Below are 17,546 nucleotides of genomic sequence, written 5' to 3' on the forward strand. Positions count from 1 at the left end.
TGACCGTGAGCTGCAGCTCACTGTCACTGCCCAGCATCACAAGAGGGTATTATACCACATATCACTAGACCAGGAAGACATCAAAACTGAAAATTCAAAGTATGGTTTCCACTGAATACATTACTTTTACACCACTGTAAAGTCAAACAATTTTAAGTGGGGAAGAAAAAGTGGTAGGTCAAACCATCATTAAGTCAGGGATCATCTATATGTAGAAAACCCTAAAGACTCTACCAAAAAAATGTTTGAATAAATGAATTCAGTAAAGCTGCAGGATACAAAATCAATATACAGAAATCTGTGGTGTTTCTATACACTAATAACAAACTATCGAAAGAGAAAATAAGAAAACAATCCCACTTACAATTGCATCAAAAAGAATAAAGTATCTAGGAATAAATTTAACCAAAGAGGTGAAAGACCTGCACACAAAGCTACAGGCATACTTCAGAGCTACTGTGGGTTCAGTTCCAGAACACCACAATAAAAGCAAATATCAGAATAAAGTCACATGAATCTTTTCGCTTCCCAGTGCTTATAAAAGTTATGTTTATATTACATTATAGTCTATTAAGGGTATAACAGCAGTCTTTAAAAATATACATACCTTAAGAAATACTTTGTAACTAAAAAAGTGCTAACCACCATCTGAGGCTTCGGCGAGTCATCGTAGTAACATCAAAGATCACTTATCATAGATCATCAAAACAAATAATGATGAAAAAGTATAAAACATTGCAAGAATTACCAAATGTGAAACAGAGACACAAAGTGAGCAAATGCTGTTGGAAAAACTGCGGTATCAGTGGTTGACTCAGGGCTGTCACAAACCTTTAATTTGTAAAAAACACAATATCTGTGAAGTGTCATAAAACAAGGAATGCCTGTTTTATTTCCAAATTCTTATACTTGGTTGTCAGGGGTGCTAGAAAGATATGCAATACAGCAGGAACACTTCCTATTCTCAGCCTGATTGGCCTGGTAATCTTGCTTATAGCTTAAACCTACTTTTCTTCAACTTGTAGACACTGAAGCTCTCTGAGTTGCTCTAACCATCAATGGCAAAAATGCTGCTCTTATGGCTTTTCAAATCACAAGCTAGAACTCAACATAAAAATGAGGTTTAGTTCACCAAATTGGATCTCAGCTGAATTAGGGGTCCTGACTGGCCTGTGTGTTACCTAAACAGGCTGAGATCCTGTGCCAGTACTTCATATATCCTCAGATTCAGACACCAGAAGCAAGCAGGGCAGAAGAGAGCACAGCTGAAGAAGCCACCAGTTTTATCATAGGAGGAAGTTGATGAAATAACCCTGCAAAGCTCTTCAGTGCAGAAAACACCAGGCTTACTTTGCCACCTAATAGCTCCATTTTTACTTTGTACCTATTTTTACAATTTATTTCATCTAATTAAACCTGTCAGCAGCACTGGAGACTGCTATCCAACTGTCCCCTGTCATGAATCCTGTGAACATTTCAGAGCAGGAGCCAGCCACAACCATTCCCTTCTGGAGCTCAGGCCAGCCTGCTGCTTAGGTCCCACAGCACCCCTTTAAGATCTCCTAACAGAAACCTACTAGATTTCCTGCACCTGAGCTCACTGATCACATTCTGCTAGTGACCCCAGTTGTTGTGGAGCAGTGGTGGTAGTAAGAATCCTAAGCAAAGTGACAGGTGGGCACTGACTGGTCTCTCACAGAAGTACACAAGGACAGTCCAACAGATAGCTGTCAATTCTACTTACCTAGATCTACAAAAAGATGCTTTTCTCCTACGTTATTCTTCACAATTAAAAATGAAAGATCAGGACTGCTTTGCTTAGCTGACCCCAGCCTCTCCAGTTTCTTTGAATTCGTTGTCCAGCTCTCTTCCATATCCTTATCTGTGGACTTTTTGCTAAAGGAAATTCCTTGTTTAACTGGTGTTTCAGAAAAATGGGAAAATTCATGGCCCATTGTCTCTGGAGTCATATCATCATCTTCACTAGCAATTAAGTGAAAAGCAGGCTCTAACATTTTTCTCACAAAATTACCTAAAGGAAAAATAAAAAGGTTAATCTAATTCTTTTCTGCAAACTATAACAAGATCTAGACACAAATCTACACAGGACAATTTTACACAGTAAGGCTTCTACTTTCGATTTCTGGTTTTAAAACTGAGTTGTTGGTCTTCCCTGGTGGCGCAGTGGTTGAGAGTCTGCCTGCCGATGCAGGGGACACGGGTTCATGCCCCGGTCTGGGAAGATCCCACGTGCCGCGGAGCAGCTGGGCCCGTGAGCCATGGCCCCTGAGCCTGCACGTCCGGAGCCTGTGCTCTGCAACAGGAGAGGCCACAACAGTGAGAGGCCCGCATACCACAAAAAAACCAAAAAAACCAAAAAAAAACAACTGAGTTGTTATTATAAACTGCAACACACCTCTCCTATACTTCCTCTTGTGTAATCTTTTACTTTTTAAATTCCTTTAGACAGGGGAGTTTGGTGTAACTTGTAAACAAATCATCTTAGAAGGGAAGGTTAATGTGAGACGATTTGTCAATGTTGCTAGTATGGGCCTGGGCCGAATGCTCTGTCACCAAAAAAGCACCATTTTAATGAATACAAATTGAGTAGAATTTACATTCACAATCAATGATTAAAGAATGCAAGGTTTACACAAGTAAACAGTGCTGCCACACTCTCCCTATGTCAGGACGTCAGCAAATTTCTCAGGACTTATCTTTTCTCCTTCACTCGAATGACACGCCCCAAGAACCTGGACATTCACAGCCATCAGTTTAAGGTTCTTGCTCCTCCTGCCTCTCCCGATAACTGGTCATGAGCGGGGTTGTGGCCCAATAACTAAAGTCCAGAACTAAAGCAATTAAATACATCTATTGTATTTCAACATTTATTCTAAGAGCTCTAAATATGAGTGGCGCTATCTTTACACAGAAAAGATGGTATGACAATCCAGAGCTTCTTTCAACTCTCATAATTTGTATCATAAAATCAAATAATCTGGTTAAGTTGCTTCACACATAACAATACTGGAGAAATGCACTACTATAAGAAAAACTTAATTTTAGTCTTTAAAAATTGGTATAGTCTGGGTTTGTCACTTTATTTACCAGACAGCTTGAACCCTTAAATCATAAGATACACATGCTCTAAGTTCAAAATTCTCTTTCTCCAAATTAGACTTAATTACTTTCCTCCTCAAAGAAACAAATCCACTATCTTCTAAAACTAAAAATCAAAATGAAAGCAAAAGAATTTGATCCTTGCAATCGTATATAGACATGATTATCTCTGGAATGAGGAAAATAAGGTAAATAGTAAAAAGAAATCATGATATATCAAAGGACAATAAAGCAGTCCAAACATAAATTGATAAAGTAAATTTTCCTGGAAATGTAAAACTACACCTACTTGACACCAGGAAGGCGTGGCTGCAGAACCAGTTGCCAAGACTGTGCTTAGGAGGCCGGGCTAGGACGATGGACGGTGTAACCACCTTAATACTAACACCGGCTCCAGCAAACTACTCTGCTTTCTGCTGCCCTTCCCAATAGTATCACCCTCACCTCATCATTAATACAGGGACAATTTTATTGGCTGGGAATAACTCAAAAGAACATATCGATCATAGAAATTTCAGGTTCTATGGCAAGCTGGTAGGAAAGTATTTCAAGGAGATCAAATTTGTACATCTTGCTAACATTCTATGATCTTACACTTCCTAATTCCTCTTTCTGAAAGGTTGACAAAAGGAAGTGGAAATGTCACCAAGAGATACATTGAGGGAGGGGAGCCAAAGTGGTGAATGTGGACTATTTCAAAATCTCTGCATCTCTGGTTCTGACAGTTCATAATTCTGGAGGACCGAAGCCGCAGATGGTATCCCGTTTACCAGGTCTGACTGTGTCTCCCACTCCAGCCACACTAGCTGCTCCCCAAATTAGTCACGAACTCCTACCTCTATACTTTGCTTGTGCTGTTCTGACAGTAAAGCCTTTCTTATCTTTGCCTGATGGAATGTGATTTAAAGCCCAGCTTCAACGTCAGTAGGAGACACTGCTCATTACCGGTCAAATCTCCACTCTCCTCTTCCGCCTAGCAGCAAATCTCCGTGCTTAGCCTCGTGGCTAGGAGCCAGAGCAGACCACGAGGAGTAAATAGGAATCAAAGAAATACCTGCTTAGGACTCTACCCCCCGCACCAGACAGCAGAGCCACCTAACATTCAGTCATCCATTCAGCAAATATTAAATGACTTCTTGTATTTATGGTAGCTGCTGCTGCTGCTGCTACTGTTATATTATTATTACTGATAAAGACATTACTATCTGATAAGCTCTGGAAATACAATAGTGAATAAGAAACAATCCATGCCCTAAAGAAACATTAAGTAGAATAGAGAAGACAAGACAAGAAATTACCCGAGGAAGTGGTGAACCCTTTGGCATGATAGGCACTGGGCACGCTCTGCAGCCCAGAGGGAACACGAACCTAAGTCTTAGGGTTTTGAGATGTGACAGAAAAGGCTTCTCAGATGACAATACCTACACCGAGTCTTAACAGACCAGGTGAACTGGTCAGACAGCAGCGTCAAAAAGTGCAGAGGCCTAAGGACTAGAGAAAATGTGGCCCCCGTGGGAGCTAAGTGAAGGACAGAGTTAGAAGTGCCAAGTGGTGAGAGATGAGGCCAGTACACAACGGGCCTCATCATGCAAACTAAGACACCTGGACTTTTCCCTGAAGGCAAGGAATAATCCTGGAAGGGTTTGAGGCACACAGTAGTATGATCAGACCACTCTAGCTAGCTGACTAAAGAAGTAAGCAAGACACAGCATTTCCACTTGGGTAACTGGGTGAATGGTCATACCACTCGGATATACACCTCACAGGAGAAGGAGCAAGTTTGGGAGAAAAGATGAGGAGACTGGTCTAGGACACACTGAAGCTCTGAGCTTCAAGTGTCTGTATGAGGATGTTTAATGGGAGAACTGTCTTGGCTGCAGATAAAGACTTGAGTCATCAACACACAGATGGGAACTGAAGCCATGACAGTGAATGATCATTAAGGTTACAGACGGAGTGAACAAAGGGACAAGGACAGATTCAACAATTACTAATATCCAAGGGATGAAAGAAAGAGACAGAGAAGAAATGTCCAACTAAGCTAACAGAAAATGGGGAGATAATAAGGAGTCCTAGGTATACAGCACACTAGGCCACTGTGACCTAGTGTTACCCTAATCTAGCAATTAGACGTTGACTTTTATGCCAGTCTTTTAGTGACTATGTTCATGCCTTTTGCCTTTGGTACTCTGGAAACTGTCAGACACTTTTCTGAAATGGATTACCTGTTACCTGAACTTCAGTCAATCATCTGCTTGCTCTACCCCTGCTCTGATATACACTCAGGATTTTTGCTTTTATTCAGACCTTGGTTTTCAGTGTTCCCTTTCTGCCTATCTGTTCCCCTTTGGACTGACTTCATTTTATACCTGGGCCTATATCTCTAAATGTCCAGTCCTGGAATTAATCCTCTGGTTACACCTTCAGGCTTACACATCTACACTTCTCTCCAACCCTAAGGTTTGGCCTGGAACAATAAATAAGGCTTCGTGAGTGTGGCCTGGAACCCAAGCTCAGTTCTCATGTACTAAAAGCTGAGGCAAGGCTAAAGCGAAGGTCAGAAATCCAGATCTGAGGCATCACAGATAAGACTTGAATTAGGCCTCTCCTGCATTACCCAGAAAACTTCTGAAAGGACTCCTGTTGGAACAGAAACCAGGACCAGGGCATGCATGGCCATCCCAGTATCTACAGCAAGAGGCACTAATGCCAAGGATATCCTGAGTACATTAATGTGTCTAAAATGTATCTAGAATAGGAAGATAGATCTAGAACTAAAGGCCAATCCTGAAAACATGAAAAATCATGATTCATTTTTATAGGGCAGGTTAATGACCATAAAACCTGACAAATACAAAACTTTAAGAGGAAAGGAAAGCATAAGTTTTTAATATAATTGTGACTTTTTAAAAAAAAATAGTACTTACCAACATGAATATTATCTTTAAATGCCACATCATGGAGTTGAAATATTAAATGGCGGCTAAATTTTTCATTGGTGCTAGAATCCAAGTTGAGAACATCTTCAGCTGAACAACGAACCCTGTAAAACTGTTGAAGTGCCTTACAAACATGCTGAAAACACAAGTAAAACATCAATAATTAGTGTTTTTTGTTTTAAAATTTTTCCATGAGCAAAATTCAAATATCTTGGTACAAGTCTAATCTGTTTCTTATTTTGATATCAGATTATTACATAACAATTTTACTGAATTACTTATGTACTGAAATATACATATTTAAATTATTATATATGTTTATGTTAAAAATGCATAGGCTCTCAGGGTTAAAGGCCTCTCAGAATTCAATTTATCTTATACATTAATCTCTAAAATCAAAATCAAAATATTTCTTTTTAAGCACCTCTTTTTATAAATTTTATTTATGTATTTATTTGTTTTTTGGTTGCACCAGGTCTTAGTTGTGGCAGGTGGGCTCCTTAGCCGCGGCATGCATGTGGCATCTAGTTCCCTGACCAGGGATCGAATCCAGGCCCCCTGCATTGGGAGCAACAGAGTCTTTATCCACTGTGCCACCAGGGAAGTCCTAAGCTTCTCTTTAAATATTATCTATGAGTTAAAAAGTCACAATTCCATTGTTTCTAGTTTCAGTTTTCAGAAAGTTGCTCATGCACACTGAGCCCAAATCTACGTCCAAGAATGTGGCCTCCAGGGCTAGGTGATGCTAGTAATGAAAGCAGTTACGCATCATAGGAAGGTAGCGAGCGCAGGGTTAGGAGCACACGATTAGGAGTCAGAAAGGTTTGAGTTCTGGCTTTGCCACTTACCAGCTCTGTCGCTTTAGTCAAGTCCAAACCTAACATTCCTCAACTGCAAATGGGACAATAATAGAACCTAACATTTCAGGTTGTTGTAGGGAGCAAAGAGAAAATGGGAGTAAAGAGTTGGCCCAATGCTGGCACACGTAACTGCTTAAAAGCATCAGCTGTGCAGCCACAGAACAAGTCACTTCTGAAGCCTTAGTCTTCTCTTTTGCAAAATGAAGGTACTTTTAAGAAACACCACACAGGTATGGTACTGCCACAAAAACAGAAATATAGATCAATGGAACAGGACAGAAAGCCCAGAGATAAACCCACACACATATGGTCACCTTATCTTTGATAAAGGAGGCAAGAATATACAGTGGAGAAAAGACAGCCTCTTCAGTAAGTGGTGCTGGGAAAACTGCACAGGTACATGTAAAAGAATGAAACTAGAACACTCCCTAACACCATACACAAAAATAAACTCAAAATGGATTCAAGACCTAAATGTAAGGCCAGCCACTATCGAACTCGTAGAAGAAAACATAGGCAGAACACTCTATGACATAAATCACAGCAAGATCCCTTTTGACCCACCTCCTAGAGAAATGGAAATAAAAACAAAAATAAACAAATGGGACCTAATGAAACTTAAAAGCTCTTGCACAGCAAAGGAAACCATAAACAAGACGAAAAGACAACCCTCAGAATGGGAGAAAATATTTGCAAATGAAGCAACTGACAAAGGATTAATCTCCAAAATTTACAAGCAGCTCATGCAGCTCAATATCAAAAAAACAAACAACCCAATCCAAAAGTGGGCAGAAGACCTAAATAGACATTTCTCCAAAGAAGATATACAGATGGCCAACAAACATGAAAGGATGCTCAACATCACTAATCATTAGAGAAATGCAAATCAAAACTACAATGAGATATCATCTCACACGAGTCAGAATGGCCATCATCAAAAAATCTACAAACAATAAATGCTGGAGAGGGTGTGGAGAAAAGGGAACCCTCTTACACTGTTGGTGGGAATGTAAATTGATACAGCCACTATGGAGAACAGTATGGAGGTTCCTTAAAAAACTACAAATAGAACTACCATACGACCCAGCAATCCCACTACTGGGCATATACCCTGAGAAAACCATAATTCAAAAAGAGTCATGTACCAAAATGTTCACTGCAGCTCTATTTACAATAGCCAGAACATGGAAGCAACCTAAGTGTCCATCAACAGATGAATGGATAAAGAAGATGTGGCACATACATACAACGGAATATTACTCAGCCATAAAAAGAAACGAAATTGAGTTATTTGCAGTGAGGTGGGTGGACCTAGAGTCTGTCATACAGAGTGAAGTAAGTCAGAAAGAGAAAAACAAATACAGTATGCTAACACATTTATATGGAATATTAAAAAAAAAAAAGGTCATGAAGAACCTAGGGGCAAGACGGGAATAAAGATGCAGACCTACTAGAGAATGGACTTGAGGATACAGGGAGGGGGATAGGTAAGCTGGGACGAAGTGAGAGAGTGGCATGGACATATATACACTACCAAATGTAAAACAGATAACTAGTGGGAAGCAGCCACATAGCACAGGGAGATCAGCTCGGTGCTTTGTGACCACCTACAGGGGTGGGATACGGAGGATGGGAGGGAGACGCAAGAGTGAGGGGATATGGGGATATATTTATACATAGACGGAAGAGGGAAGAGATATGGGAACATATGTATATGTGTAACTGATTCACTCTGTTATAAAGCAGAAACTAACACACCATTGTAAAGCTATTATACTCCAATAAAGATTTAAAAAAAAAAAAAAAAGAAACACCACACAGGGTTATCTTGGAATTAGCAAAAATGTCTGTACACTGCCAAACACTTAGATACCGAAGAGTCATGCAGTAAATTGTGTTTATTAATGTTATTTTGGTATTATAGCATACCACCTCCCATCATGCTCTCTGATCCTACTCTTCTTCAGTAAATTCTTTCTCGGAGAAGTCTTCCTCAATTTCCTTATCTACATCAAATTGCCCCATATATATTCTACCTCTATTTGTAGTACTTACACAGCTGCAATTTTTGTGATTATTTTGATAGGTTTCCTCTATATCATAGAGAATATCCCTCAGGATCTGTTCTCTCCTGCTTCTGTAAATAGAACCCTGATTATTAGCTAGATATGAGGTTATCGAGAATAAAGACCATGTTCCCCAGACTCCGTTGCAGTAAGGTGTGGCCATGTGATTAAGTTCTGGCCAAACAGGATATGAGCAGAAGGAAAATATTCCACTTCTACATTATAATCTTAAAGGAAAGGGGCATGCTCACCCCTTCCCCATTTTCTACTGTCTAAAATGTAGACACAGCAATGCTGAGCCATCTTGGACAATGTAAATAATGGCATCTTAGGAAGAGCAAAGCAACAGGCCTAGACCCCTAATACAATGGAGTCACATCCAGGTGTTACATGAGAGAGAAATAACTTTCTATCTTGTTTATGCCCCTTTAATTTTAGGTCTTTATTATGGCAGCTAAATCTATCCTAACTTATTATCCTCCATTACATGATAAATTCTGTGAAGGCAGAAATCATGTCTTTTTGGGCTAGCCATTGTATTGTTAATGCCTGGGCACACTGACACTAAGAGGCTGAAAAAATTTTGATAAATGAATAAAGTCTAGTTATGTACTTTGGAGCTATACAGAATAAATGTAATAACTGTAGATAATAAAAGTAATCATAGTCCCATTAAGTTCTTTTTCCCAAGTTAAATTTTAAATAAAATTTTAAGTTACAGGGAATATAGTCAATATTTTATAATAACTATAAATGGAGTATAGTCTGTAAAAATTTTGAATCACTATTGTACACCTGAAACTAATATATTATTGTAAATCAATTATACCTCAACTTTAAAAGTTTTTAATTTATTTAAATATTTAAGTTGTAAAATCCAGAAGTTAAAAATATATGATTATTTGAGCAATGTTACCTGTCAACATAGTTTTATAAAATGCTTTAGCACCAGAAGTCATTCCATCTGGCAGAAGTGGCTTACTGAAATTGTCAGTTAAAAAGTGTCAGTATCAAAGGGCATTACATATTATCACTAGTTATTATTAGCCAGTTATTTATTAACCATCTGTTATGATAACAGCTAACCTATGCCTCCTCACACAGAGACACTAAAGGAAAAGTACTTATTGTATTATACACTTGTTACATACACAGTAACCAGTAAATGAAATTAATTTCAATATAATCATTTGTAAAGGTTATATTAAGTAAAATAATCCTAATAACTTTTCTACCAACATGAGTGTGTTAAATTAAAATGCTGTATAATTTTAAACTCAGATTTCCACAACTTTTTCCAACTTTTGTTGATGTTAAAGATGAGTTGTTCAAGACTAATTTGGATAAGATTGTATAAAGAATTAGGAGGAAAAAAATTTAAACACCTACATGATCTTTGCCATACCAGTGTTTATTCTTGTTACAAATGGGATTTGCACTAGTGTTGATTCCATTAGGGATAAGTTTCTAGTTTCTAATACAATGAAGTACTAATACTTCTTTTTTAACAGTATCACCATACTAAAGTGCCAGTGAAAATCTCTGAACCTTAATTCCTTGGTGGCCACACAGAGCCCACATAACAAATCCTACCTTAGACTGTAGATCATACACTAGAAAAGAGTCAATATCTATGGATTATTAAAAATGTAATTAAGGTTAAAAATTAAATACAACTTACCAACTATAATGAAATAAAACATTTAAATTTATTTTTAAGGGTCCAATGGCTATCTTAAGAAAAACATAACTTTTCTGCTGTTTTTTGGGAGGGCTGGGGGGAACTTATGTATATTTCTTTTGCTTCAAAGTCAGGAGAAAGCTGACATGATTTTTTTAAAAACCAGTATTTGCATACATTTTTCAAATTTAAAATAAAACATGTAGAGATCCGACAAAATCAGCAGATATTTTTAATCAAAAACATTCTAATTTGGATGTATTTTTAACATTACAAAATGAGTCATCTACAGCTAACATCTAAAACAAAAAATAGTTAATGTTAATACCTACTTTGAGTCCAAATAATAGTCAATATAATTTTAGTACACCTTAATACAATCTTAAAAGATTTTATAAACAAACCTAATAGAGCTTAGTTGCACAAGTCCATATTCCTTTTATTACTAAATAATAAAAGGAATATGGGTTGACACTGCTAAATCAAAAATATATACTAGAACTACGCTTTTTCTCTTTGTGAAAAACAAAGAGAAATGATAATTGTAGTTCTAGACCAGGATTTGCCAGTAACTAGTTGTTGGACCTGGAGTTGGAATTAAGTCTCTCTAGGCTTTAGCTTCCTCATTTATGATAATGTAAGACAGAAGAGTTTCCAAAATTTCTGCCAGCTCGAAACTTCTGATACTATTTTTATCAAAATTTTCTTGAAGATTATCTTAGTACTCAATTTTTCAGTAAAAATTACTTCACCTAACCTTCACCAGAGTCAACTATTTGTAATGCAAAAGAATATATAATTAAGAAACAGAAAATTCCCAAACTGCCACCTTTCTCAGTTTTTTTGGGTTTTTTTAATGTATTTATTTTTGGCTGCATTGGGTCTACGTTGCTGTGTGCGGGCTTTCTCTAGTTGTGGCGAGCAGGGCTACTCTTTGTTGCGGTGCACGGGCTTCTCATTGCAGTGGCTTCTCTTGTTGTGGAGCACGGGCTCTAGGCACACGGGCTTCAGTATTTGCAGCGCATGGGCTCTAGAGCGCAGGCTCAGTAGCTGTGGCGCACAGGCTTAGTTGCTCCGCGGCATGTGGGATCTTCCCGGACCAGGGATTGAACCTGTGTCCCCTGCATTAGCAGGCGGATTCTTAACCACTTCGCCACCAGGAAGTCCTCTCAGTTTTTTTTGATACAGCAATATTACAAAATATATGGACATAAACTGAACCTTCCTCCTTTCCAGAAGTTTACTCAGAGAAGTGGCATTAAGAAATGAAGTCAAAAGGAAGAGTAACAAGAAAAAGGAGGAGAAACACAGAACCTATATATTACATAGGTTGGATTCATTTAATGACTGAATGAGTGAATGAAAAGACATACAGGTAGATATAAGGAGAAAAACCTGAGTCTGTAATTTACCTCAATGAGTAAGGCAACCATCTTTTTCCCATCAGCTCCTGGATTGGCAAGTCTGTTAAATTCCAAATCAAAATAAAGCTTGCACACAGCATTTTCAGGAATGACTTCATAGCAGTGTAAGAGATTTCTTCTGAATTGAATAATTCAAGATTGTTAGGTTTTTATCTCATACCTTTTAAATCACAGAAGTTGCTCTTGTATCTCAAGATAGTATATTAACTGTGACGTAATGACAGATAACTATGACATAATGAAGACAAGATAAAGTGAACAACTGCTTACCACAGGTTTACAGAACACAGTCTCAAGAGTTTCCATCAAGCAAGATCTAACAATCATTTTCTGTAACATTATTTAACTGGAAAATATAGCCAACTTCATACTGCTATTTATTCACAGATACTTTTGATATCAGGTAACACTTCTAAATTTGTTTTTGGTATCACCATGAAGCAAATTTTGTTTAAGAACTTTCTCAAACTGTGATCCCACAATCACATATTCTTGGGATTCCATGAATTTTTTAATGAGAATTTTTAAGTTCCATATTTTCATTAGGAATATTTTAAAAACTGGTTACATACACTCTGAATCACCTGACTTCAATGAGCTTTCAGTGCTCACACGTGCAGTTTCATTCTCACTGGTATCAAGAGGTATGACTTTAAGATGGGTTATTAAGAAGAAATGCTGACTTGATTAGTAAATGATAAACTGCTTAGTGCCATCATATACAAATAAAAGGTTTACAGTAATTTGAACAAAGAAAAGTGATGGTGGGAATTGTGTCATCACGTGGTACAGAAATTCAAAACACACACAATTTCTCTCTCCTAGCACCTGGTGAGATAATTCAGTGTTGCTATCACAAGGAAACTCCAGAATTCAATTCTAATAGTAAAGTAGTAACTAACTGCGTGACTGAGAACTATGAAAGCCAAGGCAGCCTGATTTAATTTCACAAGCATTTCCAGATGAAGGAAATGTAAGTTAATGTGTTGTGCTTTAAAAGCTACTTACCGGGATTTATAGTAAAACCAAAGTTGAGTATACGTTGTTACGAGGTAAATACGTTGTCCATCGCCCACTTTGTATTCCAAAGCAAATACATGAACGTCCTTTACAAAACCAAAAATAATATTCAAAAAATTAGTAAAATGCAAATTTAAAATCAACTGTAGCTATTAAATGTTCATAAAGATTTTATCATTCAAATTTTCAAAAACTGGAACATTTGTATTATTGAAAACAAGAAAATTAATCACCAAATCTATGCCAATCAAAATCTAGTTATTTGTATTTATTTATATTTAGTCACTCAGGTAATAAATGTTCAAGGCAGAAACAATTAGAACATCCAGACTAAAACAAAGAAAGAAAAATCATTTTTCAGTCAGTCGTTTTACTTCCTATTATAGTTTTATCTGCCAGTTTATGAAAAAGAACTTATTTTTTTAAAACTACCTGAACATTATTGTAAATAATTTGGACTAAAGTTAATAAATTTCCTAGAGTATATAAAAATACATGAGAACCATTTTAAAAAATATATTTGTATGTAAATCTTAAAAGCTTAAGGAAAGTTTTAAAATGCAGAACAAGTAACTATAAATTATTGTTTCATAGAAAAGGAATACACAAGTTCTTTTGTTTCCACTTAGCTAGAGGTAGCTGTTGAGCCTATAAAGGAACTAAACTTCCATTTTCATGAGAGAAATCATAAAAAGACTAAGTTATCCGATCCTATTAAAAATCTTCTCGAGATAAATTTTATAAACTGATGACTGGTAAATCCAGCAATCATACAGCTATATTTTTTTTAAAGTCAAGATTAAGCGAATCTGTATTTTAATTTCTGATACCTGAATTAGGGTTACACAAAATGCACACAAAAGGCTTTTCTTCTATTTCCTAAACTATTCTGATGAGATATGAGTGAGCTTCTGTTTACCAGGGAAAGAAGGTCCTCCTCCTTAAAAACTTATAGCATTTTGAGTTTCTATACATATCAATTTTCAGAATCACAATGTATTTATGCTGGATTTATGTTGGATAGATGCATCTTTTCGTTATATTTCTTTATATTCCCCACAGTGCCCAACAAAAAAAGATGTGCAATACACACCTGCTTGTTTATTTTTGAGAACCATTCCCTTTGTGAGGCTAGCATATAGCAAGCACTTCTTCCTCCCACTTTCCTAATGTGTTGGAAATTATGATAAATCCACTCTACTACTCCAAAGCACAAAAGGGACAGTAGAAAGATAAAAACATGTGTGCCTTGGTACTATGATTTAAGTTTTAGGGCTCATTAACTCAAATGACATTTGAGACATTTTCATTTGCGATTGTTTAAATTCAAATTTCCAATCCCTAATTTCATCCTTAAAATCTCACACTCCGGGCTTCCCTGGTGGCGCAGTGGTTAGGAATCTGCCTGCCAATGCAGGGGACACTGGTTCAAGCCCTGGTCCAGGAAGATCCCACATGCCGCGGAGCAACTAAGCCCGTGCACCACAACTACTGAGCCTGTGCTCTAGGACCCGAAAGCCACAACTACTGAAGCCCGCACGCCTAGAGCCTGTGCTCCGCAATGAAGAGGAGCCCCCGCTCACCACAACTAGAGAAAGCCCGCGCGCAGCAACAAAGACCCAACGCAGACCAAAAAAAAAAAAAATCTCACTCTACTTACTCATTTCCTGATATTTCTGTGGGTATTATTTTAGTTTAACTCTTACACTCATTCTATTATTTTTCAGTCCATGAATACAGTCACTTCTCCTCTAAGCATAGCTTCATTTCTATGTCATTACAAATTTTTTAAACTATTTGGCACTAGATATGTCATTTTTTTCATTATTAATATAAAGTAAATGATTAATGATTCATGGATATCTTTCCTAAATAGTACAAAAAGATCGCAATTAAATTCTTCTGGTAAAATACGTGGACTGAAATGAAGACAAACAACAGATTTTTTTTGGAAATCTTAAGGTATAGTAGCCCTAAAAAAAAGATGAGAAAAATTACCTCTTTACAACTTTTAACAAAATTAAAAGCTTGAGTTTGCCGATGAAATAGTTTCCAAATGGATGGTGGTTCTTCTGGCTTAGACAATCTTGGTCTGTATACCAAGGACAATGGTTCCCTCTCATAATGGGATGCTCGTTCTTCAATTTGCTTCAGCCTTGCTTCCCATTTTCTCTTCATTGGTAGAAGTATGGGGAGACTAAATCCTATCCCAGGTAGGATCTCTGTGAATTACTACTAAAACAAACAAACATGAATGCCAGTTTCTTTGTTTAAAATATATTTTGTTCGGTAAAACTTCAAAGCTCATTTCTGCTTATTTCTTTGCTTTATAGTTTATGTTTTGCATGAAGTTTTGTTGTTAAACAAGGACAGGGCTGGTTATCAGAAATCTTTAGATCCCGGCTCCTCCATCTAATAGTGCTACAGTTTTGAACAGGTTAATGAAGCTCCCTAAATTGTAATCAGCTGCAAAGTGGGAATCAACATTTTTATGTAGTTATCTTGAGGATACATGTCATAAGACATGAAAATGTTTTGCAAATTCCAATGCCTCATGTAAATATGAGTTTTTTGCATCACTATGGTTTTTATTATAATCATTTTGTTGCATCAAGTGCCATGTACCTCACCCAGATGGTGGGCATCATTCCAGTGCTATTATTTCTTAGTGTAGAATTCATTTCTAGGCACCACTGTCCAGTTGTTAGCTCCCTTTTCCTCTTTTTCCTTCCCATTGCTCTTCTTTTCTACTCAAACAACTATTAGTTGGGAGGATAACCAGTGTAGGAGTGGGAATTACAATACTGGCTAGTTTTGGTTTGGGATGTGTGGTAATCATAAGCATGACTTAAAAAAAAAGAATAAACGTTAATCTGTTAACTTAATGACTACTTTTGTGATTAGTCAATTGAAATGTTTACATTTTAACCCCTGTTTCCTAATGATACATGCAAACAATGCTTCCATGTTAGCCATGCCAAAGTAAGGGGACCAGGCAATACCTTTCCAATTTGGGATTACGGTTTACTTACAAAGGAAAAAGGATAAGTTTTTAGAAGAGGGGGGAGAAGCTTCCAGTATAGAGAAAAAAAGGGGACAAATTCTCTGGCATTCCTGCCATCAAGAGATGCCATCTAAAAAAAAAAAAAAGGGGGGGTTTCCCTGGTGGCACAGTGGTTGAGAGTCCGCCTGCCGATGCAGGGGACGCGGGTTCGTGCCCCGGTCCGAGAAGATCCCACATGCCGAGGAGTGGCTGGGCCCGTGAGCCATGGCCGCTGAGTCTGCGCGTCTGGAGCCTGTGCTCCGCAACGGGAGAGGCCACAACAGTGAGAGGCCCACATACTGAAAAAAAAAAAAAAAAAAGAGATGCCATCTAAGCCCACTCCCATACAGACTCTTGGCCATGTGACTTGCCAATGTCACATCGACAAATGTGAAGCAAGCAGAGGTTTAATCAGTGCTTTTGCATTAGATTTGCCTATCATGGAGTCCTGCTCTGAGATCATCATGCTATAACTCTAGCCTCACAGAGGATAAAAGGTCATCTGGAGAACCAAGGTACCCCAGCTGATAGCAAGCACCAATTACCAGATACATGAGTTAAGCCACTTTGGATCATCCAGCCATCATCTGAATTCAATGCTTGAGTAAGCCTGAGTGAGTTCAGGTGAGAGATCCAGCAAACTACCCAGGCAACCCACAGAACTCTAAGAAAAAATTAATTTGTTGTTTTTAAAGCAGCAAGTTTTGGCCTGGGTTTTACACAGAAATAACTAATAGTTTCCTTCTTCACTAAAATCATCTATGTTGTAATTTATGTGTGTAGAAAACAGATATATTAGGTTTTAAGTGACATAATATCATACACTAAAGCATTTGAAGGTAAAATCCCTATTTACCTTTGTCAATGCCTATCTAGTACTTGCATTGATAAATATGCTCTTGAATTTTAGCAGAAAACTTTGCAACATAAACTCACTGGCAAATGAAATATTCCCTGGAAAGAAAAACAGAATCACCCAAAAAGATTAAGAGAGAGTAGGAATATCCTAATGCATTGTTAGAAAAAAAGGCATATTATCCAGATTTCAAATCTGACTTCAACCATAACAGACTTAAGATTATACTCTCAGAATTACACTTAATCCACATGGATATTATAAATTACAAGCCAAGAAACAGAAATAAAATTCTAAAGCTATCAACATAAATTTCATAACAGATTTGCCTAGGAAAGGAATACAATTTCTTTGGATTGAAGAGATGGGGCAATTTTTAATACAACTGTGTTAATTTTTCAATATATGTGACAGGGCTCCTTATTGCTAAATAGATTCTGAGTATTAGTTTATTTAATCTGCTTCACACACAGATAAAAATCCCCTCCATTTAGAAACCTAACTGAGAAACTTTCTTCTAAGAAACTGACTTTTAAT

The 17,546-nt window shown here is 37.4% G+C and overlaps 1 protein-coding gene across 3 annotated transcripts in view; it reads right to left on the reverse strand.

The window, feature by feature from the left end:
• Window positions 1-15,288, reverse strand: part of PRIMPOL (primase and DNA directed polymerase) — a 33,829-nt gene extending 18,541 nt beyond the window's left edge. For all 3 annotated transcript variants that reach the window (XM_065899953.1, XM_065899952.1, XM_065899951.1), the window contains exons 1-5: window positions 15,109-15,288; window positions 13,099-13,196; window positions 12,079-12,208; window positions 6,048-6,195; window positions 1,745-2,032 (exon numbers count right to left, since the gene is read on the reverse strand). In XM_065899953.1, coding sequence (XP_065756025.1) covers window positions 1,745-2,032; window positions 6,048-6,195; window positions 12,079-12,208; window positions 13,099-13,196; window positions 15,109-15,288 — 844 coding nt within the window. The remainder of the gene's footprint in view (window positions 1-1,744; window positions 2,033-6,047; window positions 6,196-12,078; window positions 12,209-13,098; window positions 13,197-15,108) is intronic.
• Window positions 15,289-17,546: the final 2,258 nt, after the last annotated feature.

The sequence above is a fragment of the Phocoena phocoena genome, chromosome 21 (genome assembly GCF_963924675.1).
Source record: "Phocoena phocoena chromosome 21, mPhoPho1.1, whole genome shotgun sequence".
In the NCBI taxonomy this organism is placed as follows: domain Eukaryota; kingdom Metazoa; phylum Chordata; class Mammalia; order Artiodactyla; family Phocoenidae; genus Phocoena; species Phocoena phocoena.